Source organism: Protomyces lactucae-debilis (genome assembly GCF_002105105.1).
Source record: "Protomyces lactucae-debilis strain 12-1054 chromosome Unknown BCR37scaffold_11, whole genome shotgun sequence".
NCBI classification, from domain to species: domain Eukaryota; kingdom Fungi; phylum Ascomycota; class Taphrinomycetes; order Taphrinales; family Protomycetaceae; genus Protomyces; species Protomyces lactucae-debilis.
In genome coordinates, this window is record NW_024468003.1 from 457,611 (window position 1) to 482,708 (window position 25,098).

At 50.8% G+C, this 25,098-nt stretch overlaps 12 protein-coding genes across 12 annotated transcripts; 5 read left to right on the forward strand and 7 right to left on the reverse strand.

Moving 5' to 3' along the window:
* Positions 1–349: 349 nt before the first annotated feature.
* On the reverse strand, positions 350–2,130 carry BCR37DRAFT_380459 (uncharacterized protein). Its single transcript, XM_040869497.1, has 5 exons — positions 1,662–2,130; positions 1,371–1,614; positions 965–1,329; positions 662–923; positions 350–619 (listed from the first exon to the last, which is right to left on the reverse strand). Exons 1-5 carry the CDS (start codon positions 2,052–2,054, stop codon positions 447–449), a joined length of 1,437 nt encoding a protein of 478 aa, XP_040724944.1. The 5' UTR covers positions 2,055–2,130; the 3' UTR covers positions 350–446.
* A 1,154-nt stretch (positions 2,131–3,284) lies between these two features.
* On the forward strand, positions 3,285–4,467 carry BCR37DRAFT_47726 (uncharacterized protein). Its single transcript, XM_040872332.1, has 2 exons — positions 3,285–4,006; positions 4,299–4,467. The coding sequence occupies exons 1-2, from the start codon at positions 3,683–3,685 to the stop codon at positions 4,425–4,427; spliced, it is 453 nt and encodes a 150-aa protein (XP_040724945.1). The 5' UTR covers positions 3,285–3,682; the 3' UTR covers positions 4,428–4,467.
* Positions 4,468–4,625: 158 nt separating this feature from the next.
* BCR37DRAFT_414006 (uncharacterized protein) lies at positions 4,626–5,711 on the reverse strand (the record flags this gene model as incomplete). The annotated part of the gene is made up of 4 exons (XM_040872256.1): positions 4,626–5,313; positions 5,362–5,523; positions 5,545–5,650; positions 5,671–5,711. The coding sequence occupies 4 exons, from the start codon at positions 5,709–5,711 to the stop codon at positions 5,119–5,121; spliced, it is 504 nt and encodes a 167-aa protein (XP_040724946.1). The 3' UTR covers positions 4,626–5,118.
* Positions 5,712–6,899: 1,188 nt separating this feature from the next.
* Positions 6,900–7,279, reverse strand: BCR37DRAFT_380464 (uncharacterized protein). The gene has a single exon (XM_040869498.1). The coding sequence runs from the start codon at positions 7,125–7,127 to the stop codon at positions 6,909–6,911; it is 219 nt and encodes a 72-aa protein (XP_040724947.1). The 5' UTR covers positions 7,128–7,279; the 3' UTR covers positions 6,900–6,908.
* Positions 7,280–8,182: 903 nt separating this feature from the next.
* On the reverse strand, positions 8,183–13,337 carry BCR37DRAFT_48410 (uncharacterized protein). The gene is made up of 2 exons (XM_040872337.1): positions 12,912–13,337; positions 8,183–12,870 (listed from the first exon to the last, which is right to left on the reverse strand). Exons 1-2 carry the CDS (start codon positions 13,183–13,185, stop codon positions 8,660–8,662), a joined length of 4,485 nt encoding a protein of 1,494 aa, XP_040724948.1. The 5' UTR covers positions 13,186–13,337; the 3' UTR covers positions 8,183–8,659.
* A 20-nt stretch (positions 13,338–13,357) lies between these two features.
* On the forward strand, positions 13,358–14,107 carry BCR37DRAFT_380466 (ubiquitin-conjugating enzyme/RWD-like protein). The gene has a single exon (XM_040869499.1). The coding sequence runs from the start codon at positions 13,424–13,426 to the stop codon at positions 13,820–13,822; it is 399 nt and encodes a 132-aa protein (XP_040724949.1). The 5' UTR covers positions 13,358–13,423; the 3' UTR covers positions 13,823–14,107.
* On the reverse strand, positions 13,874–15,537 carry BCR37DRAFT_348045 (thiamine biosynthesis protein (Thi-4); the record flags this gene model as incomplete). Its single annotated transcript, XM_040867815.1, has 4 exons — positions 13,874–14,004; positions 14,050–14,528; positions 14,565–14,624; positions 14,663–15,537. The coding sequence occupies 4 exons, from the start codon at positions 15,535–15,537 to the stop codon at positions 13,874–13,876; spliced, it is 1,545 nt and encodes a 514-aa protein (XP_040724950.1).
* A 1,086-nt stretch (positions 15,538–16,623) lies between these two features.
* On the reverse strand, positions 16,624–17,745 carry BCR37DRAFT_387812 (uncharacterized protein; the record flags this gene model as incomplete). Its single annotated transcript, XM_040870563.1, has 1 exon — positions 16,624–17,745. One exon carries the CDS (start codon positions 17,743–17,745, stop codon positions 16,624–16,626), a length of 1,122 nt encoding a protein of 373 aa, XP_040724951.1.
* Positions 17,746–18,893: 1,148 nt separating this feature from the next.
* On the forward strand, positions 18,894–20,045 carry BCR37DRAFT_47852 (uncharacterized protein). Its single transcript, XM_040872334.1, has one exon. The coding sequence runs from the start codon at positions 18,948–18,950 to the stop codon at positions 19,767–19,769; it is 822 nt and encodes a 273-aa protein (XP_040724952.1). The 5' UTR covers positions 18,894–18,947; the 3' UTR covers positions 19,770–20,045.
* A 280-nt stretch (positions 20,046–20,325) lies between these two features.
* Positions 20,326–22,770, forward strand: BCR37DRAFT_348161 (kinase-like domain-containing protein; the record flags this gene model as incomplete). The annotated part of the gene is made up of 1 exon (XM_040867828.1): positions 20,326–22,770. One exon carries the CDS (start codon positions 20,326–20,328, stop codon positions 22,768–22,770), a length of 2,445 nt encoding a protein of 814 aa, XP_040724953.1.
* An 8-nt stretch (positions 22,771–22,778) lies between these two features.
* On the reverse strand, positions 22,779–23,276 carry BCR37DRAFT_340620 (HIT-like domain-containing protein; the record flags this gene model as incomplete). The annotated part of the gene is made up of 1 exon (XM_040867369.1): positions 22,779–23,276. A coding segment is annotated over one exon (498 nt), but the record flags the coding sequence as incomplete, so codon positions are not given.
* Positions 23,277–23,353: 77 nt separating this feature from the next.
* On the forward strand, positions 23,354–25,027 carry BCR37DRAFT_48542 (THZ kinase). The gene has a single exon (XM_040872338.1). It carries the CDS (start codon positions 23,415–23,417, stop codon positions 24,951–24,953), a length of 1,539 nt encoding a protein of 512 aa, XP_040724955.1. The 5' UTR covers positions 23,354–23,414; the 3' UTR covers positions 24,954–25,027.
* Positions 25,028–25,098: the final 71 nt, after the last annotated feature.

Below are 25,098 nucleotides of genomic sequence, written 5' to 3' on the forward strand. Positions count from 1 at the left end.
TTGCACTGGCAATGAAGGCGTCCTGCGCCGTGGTAGGGTTGTGAGATCCCGTAAATAGTCGTAGCTGCTGCTGCTGCTGCTGCTGAAGAAGCACTAGCAGCTAATACAGCAACTATTTGTGCGACTTCGCGTCCACAGTGCGGAACGCCCTCATTGTCAGTGTTAAGAAGCTGATTTACCAAATTGAGTTTCAGCTGTTTTGCACCTGGCTGTATGCCAATTACGCACCTTTTTGTTTCAATTATCAGCAGCTAAGAACAGAATCAGTAAATAGCTAGCGGACTTCTTTACGTAGATACAACTGCAATCACTCCAGATCCGAGAAATATCATGCATGCGGTTCCCTGTCTGATGTGTCGCAAGGATTAAGAGTTGATCTCATAGATTTGATTGCTTGGACTATGGAAGTACGGAGCTCTGCTTGAACAACCTTGAACCCTTATTCGTCAATGCACAATGCGCCGTCGCATCTGCACAGGCGGCTCCTTCATAGCAAGCAATCTCTTCGAAGTGGTGGACAAGGCCGGATAAGATGGAGTGGCGAGGTGATTCAGCTGACCGCTTCCCATCGTCATAGAATCCACAGATTCAATCGTAACCTTTTCAAAATTTATCAAGTCTGGGACAGTCAGCAAGGCATGCTGTCAAGAAAGTGTATTACCCATTTCTGAGCCTAGAACAAAGCGTAGTCGGGGCGTACACATCGGTGTTGGTTCGGAACTTGCATCACTTCCCGACCCAGCGTGACATGCATTCCACAAATCTCGAAGCTTCAAAGCTGACGGAAAGCACAGCAACTGCGTTGGATGCATGATCGCAAGGATTCGCTGCGATAAAAGTCCGCTGCATGCAGATATAAGGTCTCTCACCGTCAGACAGGACTCATCAATCTCAGGTCGAGCTTGCCACAATGCATTGATGCGCTAAAATTAGTCATTGTGATATTTGAGAACAGGGCCGGTACCTCTGCACGATCAAATACATCCACATGGTATTGCCTTGATCTAGGAAAGATGTATTCGTGGAAGACCCGTGAGATGTGGAAGCTGCAGTGCGCGACAGGTCGCGAACACTCAATCTGACCCGAAGAATCCTTCCTCCGCAGATGCACAGTGCTGAAGAACAACTGCTCAAAAGGCAATTGATCAGTCGAAATTGGCAGTTGAGCGAAAGCGGGACAAAGCAACACGTACTTGTGCCAGGCAGTCACGTACTGCAACGTATAATTGACTGAATCGTCACACATTGGCACCGAGTTTGGTGGCATGCCTGTCGCCGACCAGCCAACTGCTCGATGCCGAAGTTCGTAGTAAGGTCTTTTTAAGTAAGCTGCGTGTATTAGCACGAGCGAATCAGAGCGGGAAAGTTACATAGTCCCTCGAAGAATCTGAAGGCCCACTCCGATGCGTCTGAAAATGACTCCGAGGTGTGCTCGAGTCGCCATGCTGACCATAAATCTACGAGCGTGAACTCGTTCCAAAGCCGCATATCGTGCTCTGGGTGGATTACGCCAATGACACGGCGCTCACTCGCTTTTAGCAGCGAGATCAGATGTTTGACAGTGAGAGACGACTCATCAAAAGTCGGAGCAGCCGAGTAGAACTCATTGACGAGCTGCAGTCAGCGGATGTCCGCATCAAATAAGAAAAATAGAACATTACCCTCGCCCTTGAGTCGCGCTCGAGACCACATAGCTTCAAGTGCACCTCCAGCAGTTGCGTAAGGCTAAAGACATACTGCGTGTCGTGTATGGATAGCTTTGGAAGCGTCGGCTCCTTGTGCAGATGCCAGTCAATGAGCGATAGGTGAAGCTTTTCGGGCGCCTGTAGCTTGTGAGGACTCACCCAAGCGTCTCTATAAGCAGGATCCTCCTCGACAAACTTGCTCCAAGCTCGCACATATTGAGGAGACCACGCCAAAGCAGGCAGGAGCTTCGTCATATGCGCTTTGTGCGCTTTCGCATGTACAGCAGGCGCGTCGTGAAAGCAAGATGCGACATAGTCGGCGTTCGATATGAGACACACTTTCTTTAAGGAAAACGCACTTCCAGGCATCTACCTTTTTAGTTTGGCATGGTGTCTGATGGCCGAGTGATGGATTTTGTACTCTCTCCTCAATTTCTGGTTGTGGTGTTGCGTCAAGGTGACACCCGTTGCAGCGTGGCTGAAATTCTCTGGACAGATCCACCCATCGCCTTCAACTCTGAAGCGCTGCTCAGGGCGTCGGCTGTTACAGCACATGAGTCCACTGGTGCGTGTTTCAAGCGGCTGCCTCCGTCTTTTCAGCGGCCTCGTCCAGCGGCCCATATCTATGGGCTTGACGAAAGTTAGCGTGTTCGATGAATCCCTGACGCGGCTATGGTTCTATGAGACAAAGGCCTAGGGAGACAAAAGCCTAGGAAGGGCCCCGTGTGGCTCTGTCCGTGTGACTCTGTCCAGTTACTCTTTCGTGCTAGCTGCTTGTGTCTATCACGAGCTCATACGCTGATCAGACAGACGGCGTGCCCAAGTTTGCGTCCGTGTGCCCATTTGCAACACCGTATCAGGTGACGGCGAGTGAGATGCTTCGATATACTTGACGGAGCGCATGCATTTGGTTCGGCATATGTCGTTTGAACGAGCGAAGACGATGTCTTGCCTCGAGCACGTTTGACAGATGCTGTGCGGCAACTGCTGCTCGATTGACTGGCTTCTGCAATTCTTGGTACAGTCTGTCTCATCGATTGTCCTCTGATAGCTCTGTCTGAGTATGGTTGCTCGTCCATCATGCAAGCTAGTAGCTTGCCAAGCGGTCTTTGACATCCCTGTCAACGTCCTGTGCTGATCCTTTCGCTTCTTTGTTGTACTCTGCACGGACCAGTGTACGAGTGACACCTGCTTGCGCATGCAAGAGATTCCTCATGCTCTCTCAATTTGGCAGTGCTTCATTTCGCTATTGACATTGGCATGTCTGAGGAGGACACATTGATTCACCAGGTATTCGGTCGCCATGGGTGACGACTAAGGTGGTCGATCAATGATGGCAGTATGCTAGTACCATGATGCTTCGCAATGATAAGCCTCACAATGGCAGTGCTGACTGCATGGCGCCGTTCATGTGGTTATTCAGGTACGGTGATTTTGGCGAATTGGCATGGCGAGATGTGCAGCGATGCAGCGCCGGGCAGACAGAGTCAGTGACGCGAGAATGCAGCCTTACGAGGTGTTGCTTCAGGGGCCTTGTGCACACGGGAATACTGCATGGCGATGGCTAAGATCAGGTTACACAAGAAGGACGGTTACACGGAACAAAGACCAGGGGCAGAGGGACATTCATTGTGCGCAGCTCTCCAACTACACGCAGCTACGTAGTATCGACAGTCTGCTCCTGCGCTGGATGCACACACGTCGTCTCTGTCGGTCGTTGCTGAGTGTGCTGCTCCTCGAATGCTACGTACAGAGTCGACTGACCCAACACCTCCTGACCCTCATTCAACACACACACACACACACACACACACACACTCACACTCTCACACTCACCCATACCCGATCAAATGCCATCGAAAGCAGGGTCTATTGAGTCCATTGTCGAGCGCCTGGGCTTTATTGAGCACCAGCAGCAGTAGCAGCAGGAGGAGCATCAATCACAAAAGGAGGCCCTTGAAGGGCTCAGTGTGGGACTTCTGCAGGTCCAAGACGCCATGGTTCAGATGTCTGCCAATGCCGGCAGGCTAGAGATACTGCTGGCGCAAACGCTGAAGCAGCAGCGACAAGAGAAGATGCGCCTTGAGCAGCAGAAAGAAAAAGAGCAGCAGCAGCAGCAGCAACAAAAGCAGCAGCAACAAGAGCACCACCACCATTACTATCATTACCACGACCAGCAGCAATCACAGCAGCAGCAGCAACAAGGGCTTGACCTAGAGTCCCAGCTGCCACAGCAGCAGCACAGTTGGGGCGCCACGGCGGCTGCCCTCTTTGCAAGCTACAGGAACCCAGATACGGGTCGGGAGTGGGTAGTCGCCAAGGCTGCTACCACTGTGTGCAGAACAGGATTCAATATGTTCTGCAGCTGGCTGGAGAGGAAGTGGCTAATTTATCACAGTCTACCACAGCTAACAATAGAGTCTTCAGCAATGAATCGGCAAGGATTAAGAGTTGTAGACTAGCTCGTCGATATGGCCAATTTTCGATCCTTGCAGCATTCTTGCTTGGAGACTCTATCGTTAGCTGTGATAGATATTAAGCCAGATGCAGAAGAGGCTGAAGGCCATTCTGAAGACAGTGGTGGCAGCCTTGGTGACCACCCACTATCGCCCCGTATCTGAGTGTCGGAAGCTTGTAAAAGGGCAGTCGCCTTGGCGCATCAGCTGCGATGTTGCTTGCATGGCTGCTGCGAGCCCAAGTCGAGCTCCTTTGTCAAGCTCCTTTGTCGACTGGTTGTGGTAGTGGTGGTAGTGGTGGTGGTGATGCTCCTTCTTTTTCTCAGAGATCACCGCGGGTTTTAAATATTTTACAGGGCGGAATTTCACAAGCTCGGGATTTTTATCAACCGGGTGTCCCATGACTGACGAGCTCTATGCTCTGTGGAGTTAATACCACTTCCCCACGCTTGACCGTGAGAAGCATTTTTGAATTCCCGGTCCCCGCCGTTTCCGACCTCCTCCATCACCCAACCCAACATCTCAATGCTCTGAGATTTTACTGAACCTCTTAGTATCCATCGCGACGGTGTTGCTGACTTTGCGCGAGGTGTGAAGCAAGTCGGCCACTTCTTGAACATGCTACTATCAGCTGCTTCTAAAGTATTACAAAGTTTTGTGCGGAAATGGTTTGCTATGACCGATTGCTGCTATTAGAAAATTCTGTTGTTAGCTGCTGATCATTGTGATCCAGAGATATCCTCCAGGTAAACAGCCGATTTGTGAATACACGAACAGCTACTTGAGCCAACAAGCAAAGCATATCAGCTTCCGATGTGTCCAAGGCTGGGGTAGGCTATGTATGTTCTGATCACAAGCTATTTGGAAGTTCTGTCGTCAGCTGCTGATCATTAGCAAGTAGGTATTTCCACACCACAAACAGCCAGTTCAGGACTTTTGATGAGGCTTCCCTCTGTGTTGGATATGTGACCAGTGCGCTACAAGCTACAATCCAATGCGCACTTGGCGCCATCCATCCAGAGCGTGAATTCGTCGTCCAGTTGCATCTCGTGCTCTGGATGAATGATGCCGACTGCGCGTTGTACTTGGGCTTCTAGCGCACTAGTGACATGTCCAATAGAAAGAGATGCCTCATCAAAAGTCGGTTTAGTCGTGCAAAACTCGTTGATGAGCTAGAACTACAGTCAGCAAATAAATCATCCAGGAGGAAAGAACTTTACCCTCGCCCTTGAGAGGCGCTTGAGACCACGTAGCTTCAAGTGCATTTCCAGCAGCTGTGGAAGGCTGTAGACGTACTCTGCGTCGTGTGTGGATAGCTTTGGAACCGTCGGCTCATCGTGCAGACGCCAGTGGATGACGGTCAGGTAAAGCTTTTCGGGTGTCTGTAGCTTGTGAGGACTCACCCAAGCGTCTCTGTAAGCAGGATCTTGCTCTACATATTTGCTCCAAGCTCGCACATATTGAGGAGACGCGCTGACTATGTCGCATCTTGCTTCATTGATGCGCCAGCTGAACATGCAAAAGCGCACTATGCGCCCTTGACGATGAAGGGAAACCCACTTCCAGGCATCTATCTATCTTTTGAGCGGTATGGTATCAGATGGCCAAGTGATGGATTTTGTAGTCTCTCCTCAATTTCTGGTTGTGGTGTTGCGTCAAAGTGACACCCGTGGCAGCGTGGCTGTATTCTCTGGACAGATCCACCCATCGCCATCAACTCTGAAGCGCTACTCAGGGCGTCGGCAGCTACAGCACATGAGTTCACAACCTGGTGCGTATGTCACCTAACTGCCTCAGTCTGTCCAGCGGCCTCATCCAGCAGCCCGTTTCTCTGGTCTTGACGGAAATTAGCGTGTTCCATGAATTCCTTGACACGGCAATGGTCTTTCGAGACAAAGGCCCACAAATTTTCCCTGTGGCTCTGTCCGGACAATCTTTTGTATCAGCTGCGTGTGTCTATCGCGAGCTGAATAGACATGGCGAGTTGTGCAGCGACGCAGCGCTGGGCGGACAGAGTGAGCGAAGTGAGGAATACAGCCTTGTGAGGATTTCCCTCATGGGCCTTGAACACAGGGGAATACTGTATGGCGATGGCCAAGATCAGGTTACACAAGAAGGACGGTGACATGTAGCAAAATTCCAGGGGGGAGGGACATTCATCGTGCGCAGCTCTCCAACTACACGCAGCTACGTAGTATCGACAGTCTGCTCTTGCGCTGAAAGTCCGAGCTCGTCTCTGTCGGTCGTTGCTGAGTGTGCTGCTCCTCGAATGCTACGTACACAGTCGACTGACCCAATACCTCCTGACCCTCATACTACACACTCACACTCTCACTCACACTCACACTCACACTCTCACACACACCCACATCCGATCAAATGCCATCGAAAGCAGGGTCTATTGAGTCCATTCTCGAGCGGTTGAGTGCAATCGAGAGCCATCAGCAGCAGCATCAGCATTCACAGGGGGAAACCATTCAGGAGCTCAAAGAGCGACTGCTCCAGACCCAGGATGAGCTGATGCAGCTGTCTGAAAATACTGTCAGGCTAGAGATGCTGCTGGCGCAAACGCTGAAGCAGCAGCGACAAGAGAAGATGCGCCTTCAGCAGCAGCAACAAGAAGAGCAGCAACAAGAACACCAGCACCATTACTGTCACCAGGACCAGCAGCAAGGGCTTGACTTGAGGTCGCAGCAGCCACAGAACAGCAGCGCTGGGCAATGTGATAGTAATGATGGTGCTCGTGACGATGATGGTGCTGCTCTTGTTATTGCTTCTCTTGACGCAACTTCTCTTGCCGCTGTCGCTTCAGCGCTTGCTTCAGCAGCAACTTTAGCCTGACAGCGTTGGCAGACATCTGGACCAGGGCATCTTGGACCTCCAGAAGTGCCAATTTGAGCTCTTCGATGGCCTCCTCCTGTGATTGCAGAAGTCCCATTGGGTGTATGTCAGTGTGTATGGGGGCACGATCAACAGAGGGGGCCATCAAGGAGGTCAAGGAGGAACTCCAGGGGGCCAAGGAGAGACTGGACAGGCTGCTGGACTAGCTCAGCGTAGTTGGGGAGCTGCTGGCAAACCGAGAGCCAGAGTCAGAGCCAAAGCAAGGCCAGGAGCAGTCACAGCAGCAGCAGGAGGAGCTCGACCTGGAGTCGCAGCGATTCCGCCAGCTGCAGCGTAGTTGTGGCGCCAAGGCGGCTGCCTTCTTCGCTTTGTATCGATATTCAGATACGGGTCAGGAGTGGGTGGTCGCCAAGGTGGTCACAACTACGTTCAGAACGGGCTTCAGCCTGTTCTGTGCTTGGCTGGACAGGAAGTCAGTAACTTACCATAGGAGCTGTGGTAGACTGTGGTAAGTTACTGACTTCCTGTCCAGCCAAGCACAGAACAGGCTGAAGCCCGTTCTGAACGTAGTTGTGACCACCTTGGCGACCGCCCACTCCTGCCCCGTATCTGGATGTCGATACGCAGCGAAGAAGGCAGCCACCTTGGGCCCCAGCTACGCTGCAGCTTGCGGAATTGCTGCGAGTCCAAGTCGAGCTCCTTGGTCGACTGGATGTGGTGGTAGTGGTGATGCTTCTTCTTCTCGGAGATCACCACAATATATAGATTTTACAATGCGGCCAAGGCTAGGCTGTCACAATTGTCTTCAGCATTGTATTGAGCCTCGTCTGCACTTGGCTTGAAACAGAAGCGATTGAATCGTGTCACATTCAGCAGCAGCTAATTCTATGATATATTCAAGCTAAGTGAAGGCAAAGCTAGAGGGGTGACTTATTCAGCCAGTCTACATCCTTCATAAAAATGACCATTTCCTTTCTGCCTCCAGATCGTCTTCACCGATCCAATAACTGTGGGCTACTATTTGACCTCGATATCGTGGTTGACGACCTGCAATGTCTGTACTCTCTCGAGATTCAAAAGAAGGCTTATGCATGGGGTGACATATTTCCATATTTCAATTTGTAAGGATCAAGAATTGGCCATTCAAGCGTGATTGATGAATCTCAAGACATAATGGAATTCTGTATGGATCAAAGGTCCTTCTTCGTCAATACACGATACGCAGCACGTACTTGCGCCAAGCAGAGACGCACTGGAGCATACATCCAGCCAGCTGGTCGCGCATTGGTGGCGAAATAAGCAGCAAGCCCTGTACTGGAAGGCCATCAGATTTGCGCTCGTGTAGATATTGTAGTCAGCGCATGAAAGCGGCAGTAGATGTTTGGAGGGGCAAGGCCGCTGTATCACCTACCTGCAAACACCCTCGACGTAGCTCTGCCATATTTTCTCCCTTGAACACATATAAATGATCCTCCAGCCCTCCAGGCGCGCAGAGATCAGAAGGCATCAATTGGAGTATCCCATGAAGGCAAAATTGCTTTCCAGGGCGTCGCAACTTGCTGCAACATGTATTCATTTCTGGTGATATTGTTTCAAGCAGAGCGGCAGATATACAATATCAACGAGTTGATCGCGTGAAGATCGGCCGCCGCTGTGTTGCCAGGACATGTGCCGTTATCACACAGCTTGCGCATGTGCTCGTCCCTCGTCCGATGGTGCTCTGTTCTCTGACGGTTGCAAAGGCGCTTCAAGAGGCTGTTCCTGTGCCGAGGCGGCTGTGCTTGGACGGCTACCTTTCAAGAGTGCTTGCAGCATGTCCGAACCAGCAGCATCAAGTTCTGCTTGCGTGCGCATGTGTAGTGCTGAACCAGGAACAAGAATCTCCGTAGAGGCCATCACCAGCAGAACGTTCTTCAGTGACTCTGAAACAGCTTCGCCAAAATATGTACCGCCTGCAGACTGCATCAATTGAGCGAGATTCTTCAACACCAATAGCCATTGCTCATCAAACGCCGGTCTCTGCTGCAACGCACTCAAATGTTGAAGCCAAACCTTGCACATGAGCGAAGATGCCTGTACTCTGCCTTCCTCAAGAACTTTTGGACGAAGACTGCCGGCCGGAATCCGACCAAGCTTGTCGTTGAGACCGACGAGGAGCTCGTCAAAAACGACTCCAGACGTTGGTGCGGTCGGTCCACTCAGATCGAGCTGAAGGAGCGTGCGCTGTAGGTACGTGAAGGCAGCTTGCTTGACCTCGCGACAGGGGTTGAGACATTGACTCTGCAGAGCGCCCAGCATTATACGCCACAAGTGATCTCGAGACCTCGCTCGATCGCTTTCCAGGAGAACCGGGAGATCAAGACGAAATTGATACACAAGCTCGATGGCTTTGCAGGCACGTTCCACCTCGACCTTGTGGACCCTCGTAGGCTTTGTTGGCCGGGCAGCGGGTTGAGAAGCGCGCTTCGACGTCGATGCGGTCCGAACCACTTCGGACGGGCGTTCATCTGCTTGACCGACCGCACCGGCATCAGCAAAATTACCGAGCAGCGCGACAAGAGGCTCAAACGTCTCCGACGTGACTTCTGCTGACAGCAGCCTAGCAATTTCAAAGAGGAGCGAAGCGGCGTTCGTGTTTTGGTGGCATTTTTCTAGCACATCAAAGAATACTGAAGTTCGTGATAGTCGGTCGCCATGCTGCGGGACTTTCAGGCATTCGAGAAGACCATAGGCGATGTGCACAGCATGCGTGGTGATGAGAGCTTCTGGCATCTCGTTCAATTGAACCAAGAAACCATCAACCTCGACTTTGCCAATTGTAAGTTGTGCCTGATGGAGCCTGAGGAGGTAGGCGAGGATTCGTTCATTCGTGATGGAATGATTGACGGCTGCTTGATATAGCATTGCAGATAGGACATTGATGACCAGACCACCGAACGCCACCACACTCTCGTCATTTCGAAGGGCAAGGGCTGTTGCCGTTTCGAGGCAAAGCAAAACCTTAGGGCGATACACAGGCTTCGAATCGACATTGCCTGTTGCCGTGTCACTCGGCTCATTGTCTGCCTTCGGCCGTTCTTGAGCTGCACGAAGCAGATACTTGACGAGAGGCTCAGACTCTTGCACGGACAATGATAGCAAATTGTCTGCAAACTTGTCCAGATGGCAGGACTTGATGCAATCATATGTGCACAAGGTGCTCTCCAGCTCCTCGGATGTCGGTGGCGGTGGTTCGTCAGACGCATAGCTTGACAAGTAGGACGCAAAGCTGTTGAAGAAACTGGCCTCTTGATTCCGCTGCATGGGCCGCGACGATTTTGGAGGTGGCGGAAGCGGAATGGGCGAAATCTTCATGAAGCGATGAAGCTGCGAGAACGTCGGTGGCAAGAGCGAGTTGATCAGCAGTGCGCCAAAGATGTCAAATAGTGCCTCCCAACTATCTCTAATGACGCGCTCGTTGCCATCACAGATGCGGAAAAGAATGACGGTTGCCAGTTGAGCTTTGAATTCACGACCAAAGGCAACGCCAAGCTCGCTGACTGTGACGCTTTGCCCATCGACATCAACACAAAGATTGCGCTGCGTGCTCGGAAGCTTACCTGACGTAAACAAGGTCAGACGCGACAGAGCATGAATAATTTGATCCATAGCATCATGTAGCCCATACCGGGCTGCGATACTGGCGCACTGACTGAGCCCACCTATGAGGCGAGAGAACACGGCATCGTCCGTGGCAGAGGTGAAGACGAAAGTCAACGTCGTGATGAGAGGGCGCCAGGTTGCTTCAAACATGGCTTTGTCGTACTGATTTGTCTCACAGACAATCAAAGGTCCAGCAGTATCAACCTTTTCCATCAATTCCTTCCAAGCGTATGCGAAACTCGCACTCGTGTCGTGCTCCTCTGCGAGAATAATCTCATTGGTCTTGATATCGTTGTAGATGGCGTCAAGGTATTCGGCCGGGAAATTCTCGCCATCATTGGTGCCTCGAAGGTTGCTTGCAAATTGGACGGAGGTCATGCGTGATTTCCTCGCTTGAACATTGTGCTGGTCTGTATTCAGCATAATGACGGCATAGGCAAGCACGTATGCAGCGTCGGCGCTCTTCACGACTGTCTTGTTCACCTCAAAATAGACAGCAGCAAACTCTTCAACAATACGGGCAATCTGCTGCGATTCTCCAGGCAACCGGAAACGCTGCAACAGCGCCCGCAATGCCTCGTCTAGACGCTTGCCACGGTAATCGAAGAGCCGCACGAAAGCACGGAGCAATTCAATCGAGTCAGGCCTGGATATGTAGTCGCCGAGAATCTCCTTATTAATTCGCGACGATGCGAAGAGGAACTGGGCAAGTGAATTGGTCGCATCATCCTTGTCTATCAAGTCACTTTCCAGCAAAAAGGCAACTCCAAGTTTGGGCTTTTCATTGAATTTGGCGGAAGCCTTGAGGACGAGCTCTTTGCGCTGACGTGACTGGGATAGTTTGGTGGAATCCGGCAAATCGGGGTTCACCTGCCTGGCACGCAGATCCAGCCTCGAGTGGATGAGACTGATGTATCCGAGCAGAGCATCCAGACAAAGGGGCGGTACATTGGTGGTACTCCAGATGGCAGTGTCTGGGAAAGCGTTGCGGCAAAGGAATCCAACGACATCCTCGCAAAGATCGCTCAAATTCTGCTCACAGTCATAGTTGACAAAGAGGTCCACCATGAAGGTCGGTATACGCACAAGCGTTCCAATACACTCAATCATGACCTCTCGTGCATCTGCGCCGCGCCCACCACCTTCTAAACCCATCTTTTGTCTTTCTTTGACAGGAACAGGAGTAGAGCGCCCAGACTGCAATTGCTTGATCTTTGGTGCAATTGGTAGTGCTTCGTATACTGACGGATCAATACCTGCTTCTTTGAGTGCATCTGGTCGAGGAACTAGACAAGCAACGACATAATTGAGGAACAGCTCTTGCTGTAGCTTGAGATACACGCGCATGGTGTGAAGCAAGGTAGAAATGACGCGCAAAGAATGCTGCAGCACAATGTGGTTGTCTGATCGGATCAGCTGGAAAAGATGCCTGCAGAGATCATCGACAGCAAGCCTTCTCAATACTGGCCTCTCGGATATCGCGTTCCCGCCCACTTCAAAGGCGACTTCGATGATGCGCAAAGCCATGATACGCATAGAATCTGTCGAACGCTGGTCCGCTGGATCAAGAATCGAGATCAAGACTCGAAGCAGCTCTCGCACGGTCACAATGCCGTAAGGCACAAGGACAGCATCCGCTTCTTGTGCTGATGTTTGGGAAGCTTTGTTCTCTTCCGACGCAGCCATCTCTGCACTCTGGCGCGGCACAGTTGGCTTTTGCATCTTCGTTGGAGAGCGCATAGATGTGCCATTCGGGGTGCCCGGTTGTGATTCAGGCGACGGTGCCCAGACGCTGTCTGCTTCACTGACAGGGATATGCTTCAGTCGGACGAAAATGACCTGTACCATCTTGAGCATAGTCATTTCAGCGCTGCGACGAAGCATCTCACTGAGCCGCATCTGGCAACACATGCTCAGACCAGTCTCCACCATTTCGCATACGCTCTCATCATCTAATAGGTCTCCTCCGATGCCGGACATCATCTCTTGCATGAGCATCAATATGCGAAGCAGAACAATCTCGTCCTGACCACTGTCTGATGCTTCAAAGCGGCAATGTGTGACTGCACTACTCAGTAATTTCATCGCTCTCGGCAGATTCTTCGATCTGTTGTGTATGATGCGATAGCTGAAGAACTTGCTAACAGAATTTAGCGCAAGAGACGTGACGGAGCCAGTAACAGCCGAGCTGCGTATAACAGCCAGGAACGGATGCAGGAGCGCAGTCATGTCGTACTCATTGATGTCTACGGTTAGCCCATGCGCCAAGCCGCTCAAAAGACGTTACCTTCGATCTTGAGTAAGTCTTGTCGTAGCTTAGAGAAGCCAGCAAGTAAGGGATTCTCGCTGACAGTGCTTCTGTTGCCACGTAGACCCCATCTGGTCGCTAAGCTGCCTTCCTCGTCCATGTTCGCTTCTATAGCTCCTCCTAAGATAGCAGCGACGCTCGAAGTAGACCAGCGTGTCTGTTTTCGCATACTAGCGACAAGCGAAATGGTTTCATTGAGAATGAGACTGACGGGAGGTATAGATGTGACGGGCGCTGCATCTCGGTTGTCCATTTCTGATAGTTGTGACCCACAGACTCTATGCGCACTTGAATGCCCCTCTATCGCTCTCCGTCTAGCCTGCTGACTAGGTCCAGGCCACCTCACCAAGCTGTGGTCGTGCGAGGAGGATGTTTTGTGTCTCGTGTCGATTCCACGCGCGCGTCTTCCTTCTGGCGCAGTTCAGGATTCAACACCACCAGCTAGTAGCCTAGTACTTGCAGGCTTAAGGACCAGACATCAGCGCACACCCATGGCAACGGCAAAGATCCCGAGGAACTTCAGGCTGCTGGAAGAGCTTGAGAAGGGCGAGAAGGGCGGAGACGGCGCCTGCTCCTACGGTCTTGCCGATGAGGCAGACATGATGATGTCAGATTGGAACGGTACCATCCTTGGACCAGCTCACAGTGTACATGAGAATCGCATCTATTCACTACGGATCACCTGCGGGCCGCAGTACCCGGATGTGCCACCGACTTTGCAATTTCTGTCGCGCATCAACCTTCCTTGTGTAGACCCAAGCAACGGCAAGGTGCTGGTGTCGCGTCTAGGATGTCTCGCAAATTGGAACCGCAAGTACACCATGGAAACCATTCTTCAAGAATTGAGAAAGTGTGTCGCTGCCTCTCGTTGTCGTAAGCTAACCCAATAGGGATATGGCCAGTCCAAACAACAAGAAGCTACCCCAACCGCAAGAGGGCTCTCAGTTCTGATTGTCGCTCTCCATGGCGCTTGTCCAGAAGTTGGCTTCGTACTCTGTCACTCGTCTGAAGATTTCGACGAGCTCCTCAACCTTGCTAGGGGAACATTGCATCGCGTGTCTTTCACTTAGTGCTTCTCGTTAGCTTACTCATGTCGCAACGTCCGCTCAAATGTTACCTCTTCCTGTTTTCACTGCTTGAGTGTAGTCATCGGCTGCATAATTCTGAATCCATGCCCAGTATACAGAGGATCTGTCCGTCTTTGGACTTTTTGCAAGTCGTTCGCCCACAGCTCCATAACCCACAAGACATGCAGCCAATGCTACCTGCAACGAGAGCCAATCCTTGGAATTTCCGATGCTTTCAATATACCGTGTGTACACTGTGCAAGCTATCGATTCTTGTCCATTCTCGAGCTCAGCTTTTGATATGCCGAAAGATTGACAGTAGCTGACGTGTAATTTGAGTTCCTCTTCGATGTGAAGGATCACACGAGCTGAGCCTGCAATATCTTCCAGCCTGTCACACTTGTATGCCGCCAATGCGGTCAGCCGCGCGTACTGAACCAGGTATAGATAATCTTGCCGCAGGAACTTCTTGAACGCATCGAGTGGCAATGAACCGTCTTGAAGCCCTTTTACGAACGAGTGTTCAGTACTTCGATTAGTTTGATACATTGGAGGGATGGCTTACTAGGCTGTCCACGCAGGTTGAACTTTTGGATGCTTGATGAGAAAGTCGATGAAAGCGCCCCTGATGTCAGCTCGACAACAATGAGTAAACTCGCTTACGGCGTGAACGGTAACTGCGACATTCGATACATGTGATTCAACGGTCCACTACCAGAGCCAAGATCGAAGCTGTGCTGTATAGCACCGTGGACATAGCTTATTGCCTCTTGACATGCCTCTGGCATGCCCTTCCCTTGTGCCAATTGGCATGCAATAGCACTGGCCAGTGAGCAGCCTGTCCCGTGCGTGTTGCGAGAAGGCGACCATTTACTGACCATTACATGAAACGTATCGGCCCCGTATAGCACATCGGCGACTAAAGCACCAGTGCGGTTGGGTGAGTCCTGCTTATGCATATGTTCGTTCAGTGGGAGATGACCACCTTTGACGAGGACGTACTTAGGCCCAAGCAGCGACAATTCCTTTGCAGCTTGCCTCATTGCTTCAACACTGTCGATTGCTGGCACTGATTTGAAAGGTACACCGCGTGCTTCCGCAAGAAGCAATCTGGCCTCCTCGAGGTTGGGAGTGACAACTTGAGCGATGGGCAAGAGTAAATTCATGTATGCTTCAACAGCATCCATAGATAGTAGCCGAGCACCAGTCGTTGCTACCATGACAGGATCGACCACGAGATTATTCAGCTTGTACTCCCGAAGCAAAGAGGCGAGCATGATAACATTCTTACGGTCGCCAAGCATGCCCGTTTTGACAGCATCGCAACCGAGATCAGAAACGACAGAGCGAAACTGCTTCTCCAGCATCTCAGCATCCATAAGCTGTACTGCGTCGACTGCAAGCGTATTCTGAGAAGTGACTGCAGTGATGACGCTCATGCCGTAGACATTGTGGGCAGTCATGACCTTGAGGTCGGCTTGGATGCCAGCTCCTCCTCCAGAGTCAGAGCCCGCAACGGTGAGTACTCTAGCTATCATATTCGTTCAAGACCTCCTCGAGAGAATCAACAGTACTTTACAATCTAATTCTGCAATGGGACGTGTTGACATGAAGTTGAAGAATGGAAGTCGGCTAAATCGCAGGCGACCATTTGAACAGATGCCACCTCTCGCCTTCGCCAGCCTGCGTCAACAGGAAGGGCAGCAGGAGAAGCAAAGGCTGGACCAAGTTCAGGGTGACAACACACAAGGTTAGGTGAAGTAAAAAATTCTGTTGTAGCAGAGGGCTGTGTATCATGCTGAAACCGTGGTTCATGTAACCTGGCAAATCAGTATTCCTTCCAAATCAAGCAGACACCTTTACAGTTTGAGCTCCTCAGACTCAAGGAGACCCATGCGCATGGCTGTCGAGAATCCCATCGTGCTCTGGCGTAGTTTCTTCAGTCGCCATCAGTCTGTTGGTGAACTGGCTGTCTGCTGAGTAGTTACCCCTACATCTGGCTTTAGTCGCCGTCGGTATGTTGGGGAACTGGCTATCCGCCCAGTAGGTACTTCTACATCACATTTATCGGCAGCTAACAACAGATCTTCCCAGTAACAGCCAGAGATTGTCATGAATCAGTTCCTTGACAATGCCACAAATTTGACATCCCCTTCCAGCATTCAAATTACCTTCTCCGGCTCAACAGCCGTTGTGAGCAAAACACTTCACGTCGCGATTGGCAATTGAGCGAAAGCAGATTAAACGGCACGTACTTGTGCCAAGTCATGATGCACTGAAGCGTACATCCCATAGAGGCATCGGGCATTGGTGGCGAGACCAGAGACACGCGTTTCGCCGGACGGCCAACTATGGGTCGAGGTGCCGGCTGTATACAAGACTGCACACGGTGATCAGGGGGTGAGTGTACATGCACGGCGTGCAGGATCGATTCCGCCAGTCTGAAGCTCATTTCGTCTGCACCTTGACTGAACATTGAGATCACGTTGATGAGCACCTCTTGATCGTGTGCTTTAGCGAGAAACGGCAGGCACAACTTCGACCAATGCTATATACAGAACGAGGATGAAGGGCAGACATGATAGCTTGCATTCTTAAAGCTAGCCTGTTGTTGTCAGAACGATTTAAAGCGACAGGATACCGTGAAGCTTGTCGGCCAAATGAAGATGAAATCGCGACGTCGGGTGCCAATCATCAAGCCATAGAATTTCAGGCACACCCAATCCTTGGCAAGCACTTTTCAGTGCAGCTGGGGGCTCCGGATAATTGGGGCCAATGAGCTTGTAGTTCATCCAATAGAAGCGTCGATACGCGAGACAGAAGGTATCCGTCTTTTTGTAGCCATATACACCGGGATGTGCAATGACATCTCTCATGGCCGAAGCAGCGTCAACGTAGAAGACCGTTGATCCTGGATACGACTCCTGGAAGGCAGCAGTACGCTTCTTGAGCTGCGCATTGAAATCTGCAGCAATGCGACCCAGGGTTGCCAGAAAGGCATCTCCAGTGGAGTTGCCATGTAAATTAATCAACTTTTGCATACGCTCCAGTTGATCGGGAATCGCTTCAAATTGGATGGGAGTGATAGCAACAAAGTTACGTGCACCAAGTTTGTAGAGGTCAAGCCAATTGGACATGTACTGATCCATGATTTTGACTGTCATGGCCAGCACATTTTCCTCGAATTGACGAACAGTAGGAGCACTCGTGAGCGTGTCAAAGTCCTCAATCAGCTGGACGGTAAGATCATTTTGCCCAAACATTGACAGGAACAGAGTGTCGTTCTTGGCCCACTCGACACTGGATCCGACGCCGGTGCAGTCCTTCTTGAACACCGCGAGCTGCTCGGAGAAGTCCGGCCGTGAGGTCTTGACAAGAGCTTTGTCAACCACTGCGCCTGATTTAGCAAAGTTCCAGGCGACCAAGTTCACCTTGTAATTCTTGACCAACGCTCCCACCCAATTGACACCCCACGCAGTCGTTGCGCCAGGGAATGCTGGATGACCAAGAGGATTTGCAGAAGAAGGTAATGGGCCATCTGATCTAGAGAATCCAGTATCGGAAAGCGAATCGCCAAAGATGAAGAGTGTTTTCAATGCGTCGAAGCCTGGATAATCGCGGGAGGCGTCCAAGCCACGAACAACCAGATCATGACTTGCCGGTGAGTGGTCATGGCGGGCATCGACACTGCTAAAAGGAAGAAGGAGCAGTCCCAGAAACGCTGAGGTACTAGCTGAGATTCGCATACTCTCTGAAAACTGAAAAGGGTTTGGCAACATCCGTATGATTTGACAGGGTCGCAAACGGTCTTATAGCTTCCTGAGATGGCTAACAAAGCTTCCAGGAGAAGGCTTTGTCAATTTGCGAGATTTTGGCCCAAACACAGATCTGTGCAAATGCCATGACAATGCCGTACCTTTGCCCAATGACAAATCTCTCTGCAGCAGTTGCCTGTTTGGCCCAAACAAACATCTGTGGAGCTGCCGTGACAGTGCCGTGCCTTTGACCCAATGATTAGTTAGTGCTTGGGTATGTATTCTGGTCTCAACAAGCAAGCTAAGTATATTAGCACAACCAAACCAGTTTGGCGGATTTGCCGAGTCCATTACTGAGTCCAGTGATGAGTCTGAAGGCCAACTTCGCCGCCTCTGCAAAGGACTCTGAGGTGTGCTCGAGTCGCCATGCTGACCATAGATCCACGAGCGTGAACTCGCCCTTAAGCTGCATATTATGCTCTGAGTGGAGGACGCCGATAATATCGTACACTGTAGTTTTTATCAATTTGAGCAGATGTTTGACAGTGAGGGCCGCTTCATCAAAAGTCGGAGCAGTCGAATAAAACTCATTGGCGAGCTACAGTCAACGGGTGTTCACACCGATGAGGAAATAATGTCACTCTCGCTCTCGATACGCGATCGAGACCAAGTAGCTTCAAATGTGCTTCCAACAGTTGCGAAAGACTTAAGCCATGCTCTGCATCGTGTATGGATAGCCTTAGGAGCGTCGGCGCATTGTCCAGGCGCCACTGAATGAGAGAGGTGTGAAGCTTTTCGGGCGCCTGTAGTTCGCGAGGACTCACCCAAGAGTCTCTGCACGCAGGAGCCTGCTCCACATATTTGCTCCAAGCTCGTACATTGGGGTGACCATGCCAAAGCAGGCTGTAGCCTTGTCATTTGCGCATTGTGCGCTTGTGCACGTTTAGCTGGCGCGTCAACAAAGCAAGATACGACATGGTCGGCAATCGTTATGAGCCTCACTTCCTGGTAGGGAATCGCAACTGCAGGCATCTATCATCTTTTGAGCTGGAATAGTGTCTGTTGGCCTATACTAGTGCTTATGGATTGCTGGTTGTTGCGTCGATGCGGACCGCGCGCGAGAAACAGCTGCTGCTGCAGCAAGCATACATGTACATTCACTTGAAGTACACTCATTGCTCATTTTACATTCCATGGAACAGCTAGCAGATGGATGGACTGCTCATCAAGCCCCTTCCGGTCATACATACTACTATAATGCAGCTACGAAAACGAGCACTTATCAAAAACCTTTACGACAGAGCTTGCTTCCTCCGCCAACTCCTCCGCTTCCTTCGCAAGAAAGTCCTGCTGCGGCAGATCCGAAAGCTGCTTCCTCAGGTGCTAAATTGAATCATCTTGCCACCTCGGTATCAGAGCGAGCCTCAAAGGGTCCTATTGATCGCAGATTTGGTGAAGACCGACCCAAGTACAAAGATGCAATCAGCACTGCTGCACCGTGGCTACTAGTAACGACCAAGCTAGGAAGGATCTTCTATCATAATCCACAAACAGGAGATTCCTCATGGCAGCTTCCAGAATCAATAGCAGATGCCGTTGAAGAGTGGCAAAGAACGCGGTTCGATGATCCGTTGATGCAGCATCAGCCAATGGACGATGAGTCAGACATATCCCAGGAGGCTGATTACGAGCCAGAACAGACGGAAACTGACCCGAATGAAGCCAATGTTGAATTTGACGAAGATGACATCGCTTGGCAACTTGCAGCCATGGAGGACGAGGGTTTGATGCCTGCCGAACAAGCTGCAGAGGACCAGCAGGTATTTACTGCAACAGAACGGCAAGAGCTATTCCAAGTCATGCTTTCTGATTGCGAAGTGGATCCTTATTCGACATGGGAGGCCGAGGTGGAGAAGATTGCTGCGGATCCACGCTACCTGGGTGAGTGTTCGCCTGCTGAAGCGCTGTCTAACACTAGTGCTGGATTCGACGAAATTGAGGAAGGCCGCTTTTGACAATTACTGCGTCAAAGAGGCTCAAAGGAGAGCGGACGAGAAGGCGAACATATACAAGAAGCCGGTATGTCAACAATCTTCAGACTCTTGACTAATCAATAGGCCAAGCAGGCATTTCTGGAACTCGTCGCACAACACCAGAGCAAGTTTACGTACTGGCAGGATTTCAAGCGCAAATTCAAGAAGGAAGACGTCTACCGTGCTTATGGTGCCACTGATCATGAGAGAGAAAAGCTATTCAGACTCTTGCATGACCATCTCAAACGAAGCCAAACGCAAAGAGAGAAGGACTTCCTCGCACTACTCGAGAGTGCAACAGCCGAACCGCCTAGCGATCCCAAGTGGCATGCGCTAGGAGCTGATCAGAGACAAGCCATTGAGCAGGTCTTCAATGATAGACGAAGGTAGATATGTGACTGACTATTGGCACATTCACGTGTCGGCGTGCTACATGCACTCGGAACTATAGTTTAGCTAGTTGAGATCCCTTAGCGCGCTGCGCAATCTTGATTGCCCCTTTCCTGCTTGGATCGCTTTCAGTGATGCTCATATCATGATGGAGCAATTGACTTTCAGCTTTCTCCCTTCGAACCGAATAGATCAGCCGCTACAAGTGCGTTTCAATTGCTTGGAACTAGCGCCCTCTTCGCCGCTGTTTTCCTCAGACATCTTCACTGATCCATCGCTTGCCTTCATTGGCGCAAACACGAAAGCTGGATTTGAGTTCTACATCACCGTCACCCTCTGGGCAGACAATAAGGAAGTGTTCCCTTCAGTACAAACGCGCTATCGTCACAATAAGACAAGCAAAGTGACCTGGAACCAAGTTCTCGACTTTCCAGACATCAAATGCTTAAGCAGAAGTGCTCAGCTTGCTATCACGGTGTGGGATTTGAAAGGACCCGCCGAGAAGTACCCGTTTGCCTCGACTACGGTGGCAATCTTTGACGATGACGGTGTGCTCAAAAAGGGTCGTCAAAAGCTGCTCTTGCACAAGGGCGTAGAGGCCGACCCATACAATGACTCAACAACACCCTCAAAGTCAGGTAAAACAACTGAGCTTGATCGTCTGGAAGAACTCGTCAAGTCACACGAAGCAGGCGACATCCCTCGAGTCGATTGGCTCGACAATATGACATTTCGACAATTGGAGAAGACTGCGAGTGCCGCTCCACCATCAGAGCAAGACTACCTTGTGGTCGAGTTTCCACGCTTCGATTTCCCTGTTCTTTATACGAGTGGCGATTATTCTTACACTCTGAAGGAGGATAAGCCACTGCATCACAACTCTATGGTCATGGTCCACGATCCCGATGCTTATAATGTCAATCCAGTAGAGACGAAGCATCGAAAATTGGTCCGCAGTCATCGTAATGGCGCCCTGGATCGCGATCTCAAGCCATCGCCACGAATTCGTGACCACCTCTTCGATATTTTGCTGAATCCAACTTCGTCAGAGCTCAGTAATGAAGAAAAGGATCTATTATGGAAGTTTAGGTACTATCTTACGCGTCTGCCAGGTGCCTTACCAAAATTCCTGCGCTCTGTCGTCTGGGCCGATCAAGTGGAGACTGTGCAAGCTGTTGCCTTGCTTTCGAGGTGGAGCACAATCACTGTTGACTCGGCCCTCGAAATACTTGGGCCTGCCTTTACCAATGCACAGGTACGCGAATTTGCCGTCTCGCGTCTCGAGAAAGCTGAAGACGGAGAGATCAACCTCTACCTCCTGCAATTGGTCCAAGCTTTGAGATATGAACCCGAGGCCAGTCCCCTCAGCGCTTTTCTTGTGCGTCGGGGTCAAAACAATTCTAGCCTGGGTGCGCAGCTCTATTGGTATCTGACTGTCGAAAGCTCCGATGCGCATGCCTCGCCTGTATTTGGCCGGACTTTGGAGATCTTCCTGAGCTCAATGGACAAGCCGCAGTATGATTCTCTTGATGCACAAAAGCAATGGGTTCAGGATCTTACGACGATGGCCGAGCAAATCAAGGTGAGCAAGGAGAATCGCTTGAAGAGAATTGAAAAGTTGCGATCTTGGGCCAACGAGCATGCGTCGCTCGAGAGGAGTATTCCCTTTCCCCTTGATCCTCATCTGAACATCACCGGATTCATCCCTGAAGCTTGCAACGTCTTCAAATCGTCCATGTTTCCTCTCAAGCTGTCTCTCAAGACAGAGCCTGCAAGAGACGCAAACCATATCTCCGTTGACGGGACATGTCAGGAAACGTTCGACATCATTTTCAAGTCGGGCGATGATTTACGACAAGATCAGCTCGTCATCCAGATCATCACCCTATTCAATGACTTACTTTTGAGGGAAAACCTTGACCTCAAGCTGACTCCTTATCGTATCTTGGCTACGTCGACTACATCTGGCTTTGTCGAATTTGTGCATTCAGCCTCACTTGGTGCCATCTTGTCGGAACAAGGAAGTCTCGGCGCGTATCTCGGAGGGACCAGCACACGCAAGGTCGACGAAGTGATAATGGATACGTACACTCGCTCCTGCGCCGGCTACTGTGTCATTACGTATTTGCTCGGTGTTGGCGACCGGCACTTGGACAACCTCTTGCTCACCAAGACTGGCCACTTCTTCCACGCCGACTTTGGCTTCATTCTTGGACGCGATCCAAAGCCGTTTGCGCCTGCACTCAAGCTCGCGAAAGAGATGGTTGAGGTCATGAATGCAAATAGTCCCAGTCACGAGCCGACTTTTTGGTACTCCCGGTTCAAGTCTTATTGCTTCACGGCATTCTCCGCCCTGCGAAAGAACTCTGGTCTGATTCTCAATCTTTTTGCCTTGATGGTTGATGCCAATATTCCGGATATCAAGATTGAGCCTCAGCGTGCTGTGGGCAAAATCATGGAACGCTTCTGTCTAGAAATGGACGAGGAACAAAGTTTGCGATTTTTTGAAGATTTATTGATTGAAAGTGTCAGTGCGCTCTTCCCAGTCTTCATCGACCGCGTGCACACAATCACGCAATACTGGCGTTCTTAGGCACTGCTCTCAAAAAAGGTTGCGAGCTGCTTTGCCTCTTCTTCCATCTCATCGATCGTTCGTGGCTTCCGGGATTCATCGTCCACTACGGTAAATTTGGGTCGTTGAGCCAATGCTGCTTGCCAACTCTGCAACATCTCCTCTGACTGTTGGTCAAGCTGTCCGTAGATGTCATCGGAATTAGGCAGGTCATTAGCCTTTCGTGGTAGGATATGTACGTGCACATGAGGCACTGACTGACCTGCAACGGGCCCATCTTGCAGAGAGATTGTGGTTCCTGTTGCTTTGTAGACTGTCTGCAAGACTCCCGTAACCTTTTGTACAGATAGGAAGAGATCGCTTACTTCATCCGAGCTGAGATCTGCCAAACGAGGCACGACCCGTTGAGGGCATATGAGAACATGTCCAGGCAGCAAGGGCTTCAAGTTGACAAGCCCAAAGCTTTTGGGACTTCGAAAGAAGATTTGACGCTCCACATTGAATGTGTGGAAAAGCTGAGCCGTCATGTCAATCTGCTGAGCTGTAGGTAGACAAGTGTCGTTCGGGTCGAACTACTCCTGCGAAGTTTACGGTTGACATTCGACAGGGTTCAGAATTGACAACGCGCACCTCCCTGACCTTCATCTGCTAAACGCTACGCTACGATGGTATATCAAATGAAGCCGAACACGCTATACCTGGTGACAGATTCTGGATTGCTCTCCTCATCTGCTGAATCACTCGAGGCACATGTGGAAAAAGCCATTCAAGGCGGTGTTGACCTGGTTCAGCTGCGTGAAAAAGACGCTGATACAGCTGAATTCATTGAAAAGGCTCGTAAAGTCGGTGCTGTCTGCAAGAAGCACAATGTGCCGTTTCTGATCAATGACCGAGTTGATGTTGCTCTGGCTGTTGATGCAGATGGCGTCCATGTCGGCCAAGACGACATGCCGTGTACTTTGGTTCGTCAGCTCCTCGGACAAGGCAAAATCATTGGCGTTTCGTGCAACACGATTGAGGAAGCAGAGAAGGCGGTTGAGAATGGAGCTGACTATCTCGGCATTGGCCCCGTCTACGACACAAGCACAAAGGAGCTTACGAAGCCAACACTTGGCGTTTCCGGAGTGCAAGCCATTCTGGCTCATCTCGAGACGCTCGATAGGCAAGTTGGAACAGTTGTGATTGGTGGACTCAATGCAAGTAACATTGATCGCGTGCATCACACGTCATCTACCAAGGGCAAGAGACTCGATGGCGTTGCTGTTGTTTCAGTATTGATGACATCGAGTGACCCCGAGCGCGTTGCTGCAGGATTGAAAGGACTGCTGACTGATGAGCCTGCATTTAAACAGGCCCAGAAGACCAGTTTGCTGTCTACAACAGACTTGACAGCAAAGACTGCTGCTATCCTCTCCAGCATTCGCCAAAAGTCGCCACTCATCCACCACCTCACGAATAACGTGGTCAAGAACTTTTCAGCCAATGTGACATTGGCTATCGGGGCCAGTCCTATCATGTCAGAGATCAAGGAGGAGGCCGAAGACTTGGCCAAGGTGAATGGTGCTCTACTTGTCAACATGGGTATGTTGAGAGATGCATCAGAGACTTGCCTGACGATTGCTGCCAACAACCGTCTCGGTAAGCCTGTCATTTTCGATCCTGTTGGTGGTGGTGCTACGACATTCAGACGCAACACAGTCAAGTTCTTTCTTGATAATGCCTACTTTGACTTGATCAAGGGTAATGCAGGTGAGATTCAAGCAGTGGCTGGCAGAGCATCCATGATGCGAGGTGTCGACTCACTGGATGCGAGCAACTTGTCTGATCGATGTGCTCTTGCCAAAGATTTGGCAAACAAGCTTGGCAATATTGTTGTGATTTCTGGTGTTGAGGATGTGGTGTCGAATGGTGACTTGACGGCAGTGGTGCGTGCCGGCCATCAATATCTGGGTGACGTTACAGGGTCAGGTTGCTCACTGGGCTCTACGCTCTCCGCTTGTCTCGCAGTCTCACCACACGACAAGTTCAGTGCTGCACTGGCAGGGCTGTTGTTGTATGGTCTTGCTGCTGAACGAGCGGCCGTGAGTGCACAGGGACCAGGTACATTCGTGCCAGCGTTCATTGATGCACTGTATCATTACTCTGATGGTGGAAAGGACTTCCAAGCTGCTCTAGGGGCTCGTGAGATAGTGACGTTCGTATGAGAGTAGAGCCTCTGATGCCCTTCAGTTCCATCTCGTCGGATATTGACTGTCGCTCGACTGCTTCAGGAGATTTGCGCAGCGACAAACATCCAGCGCAGATACGACGGGAGCTGCAAAAATGAGGTGACCACGGCTTACTCATGCT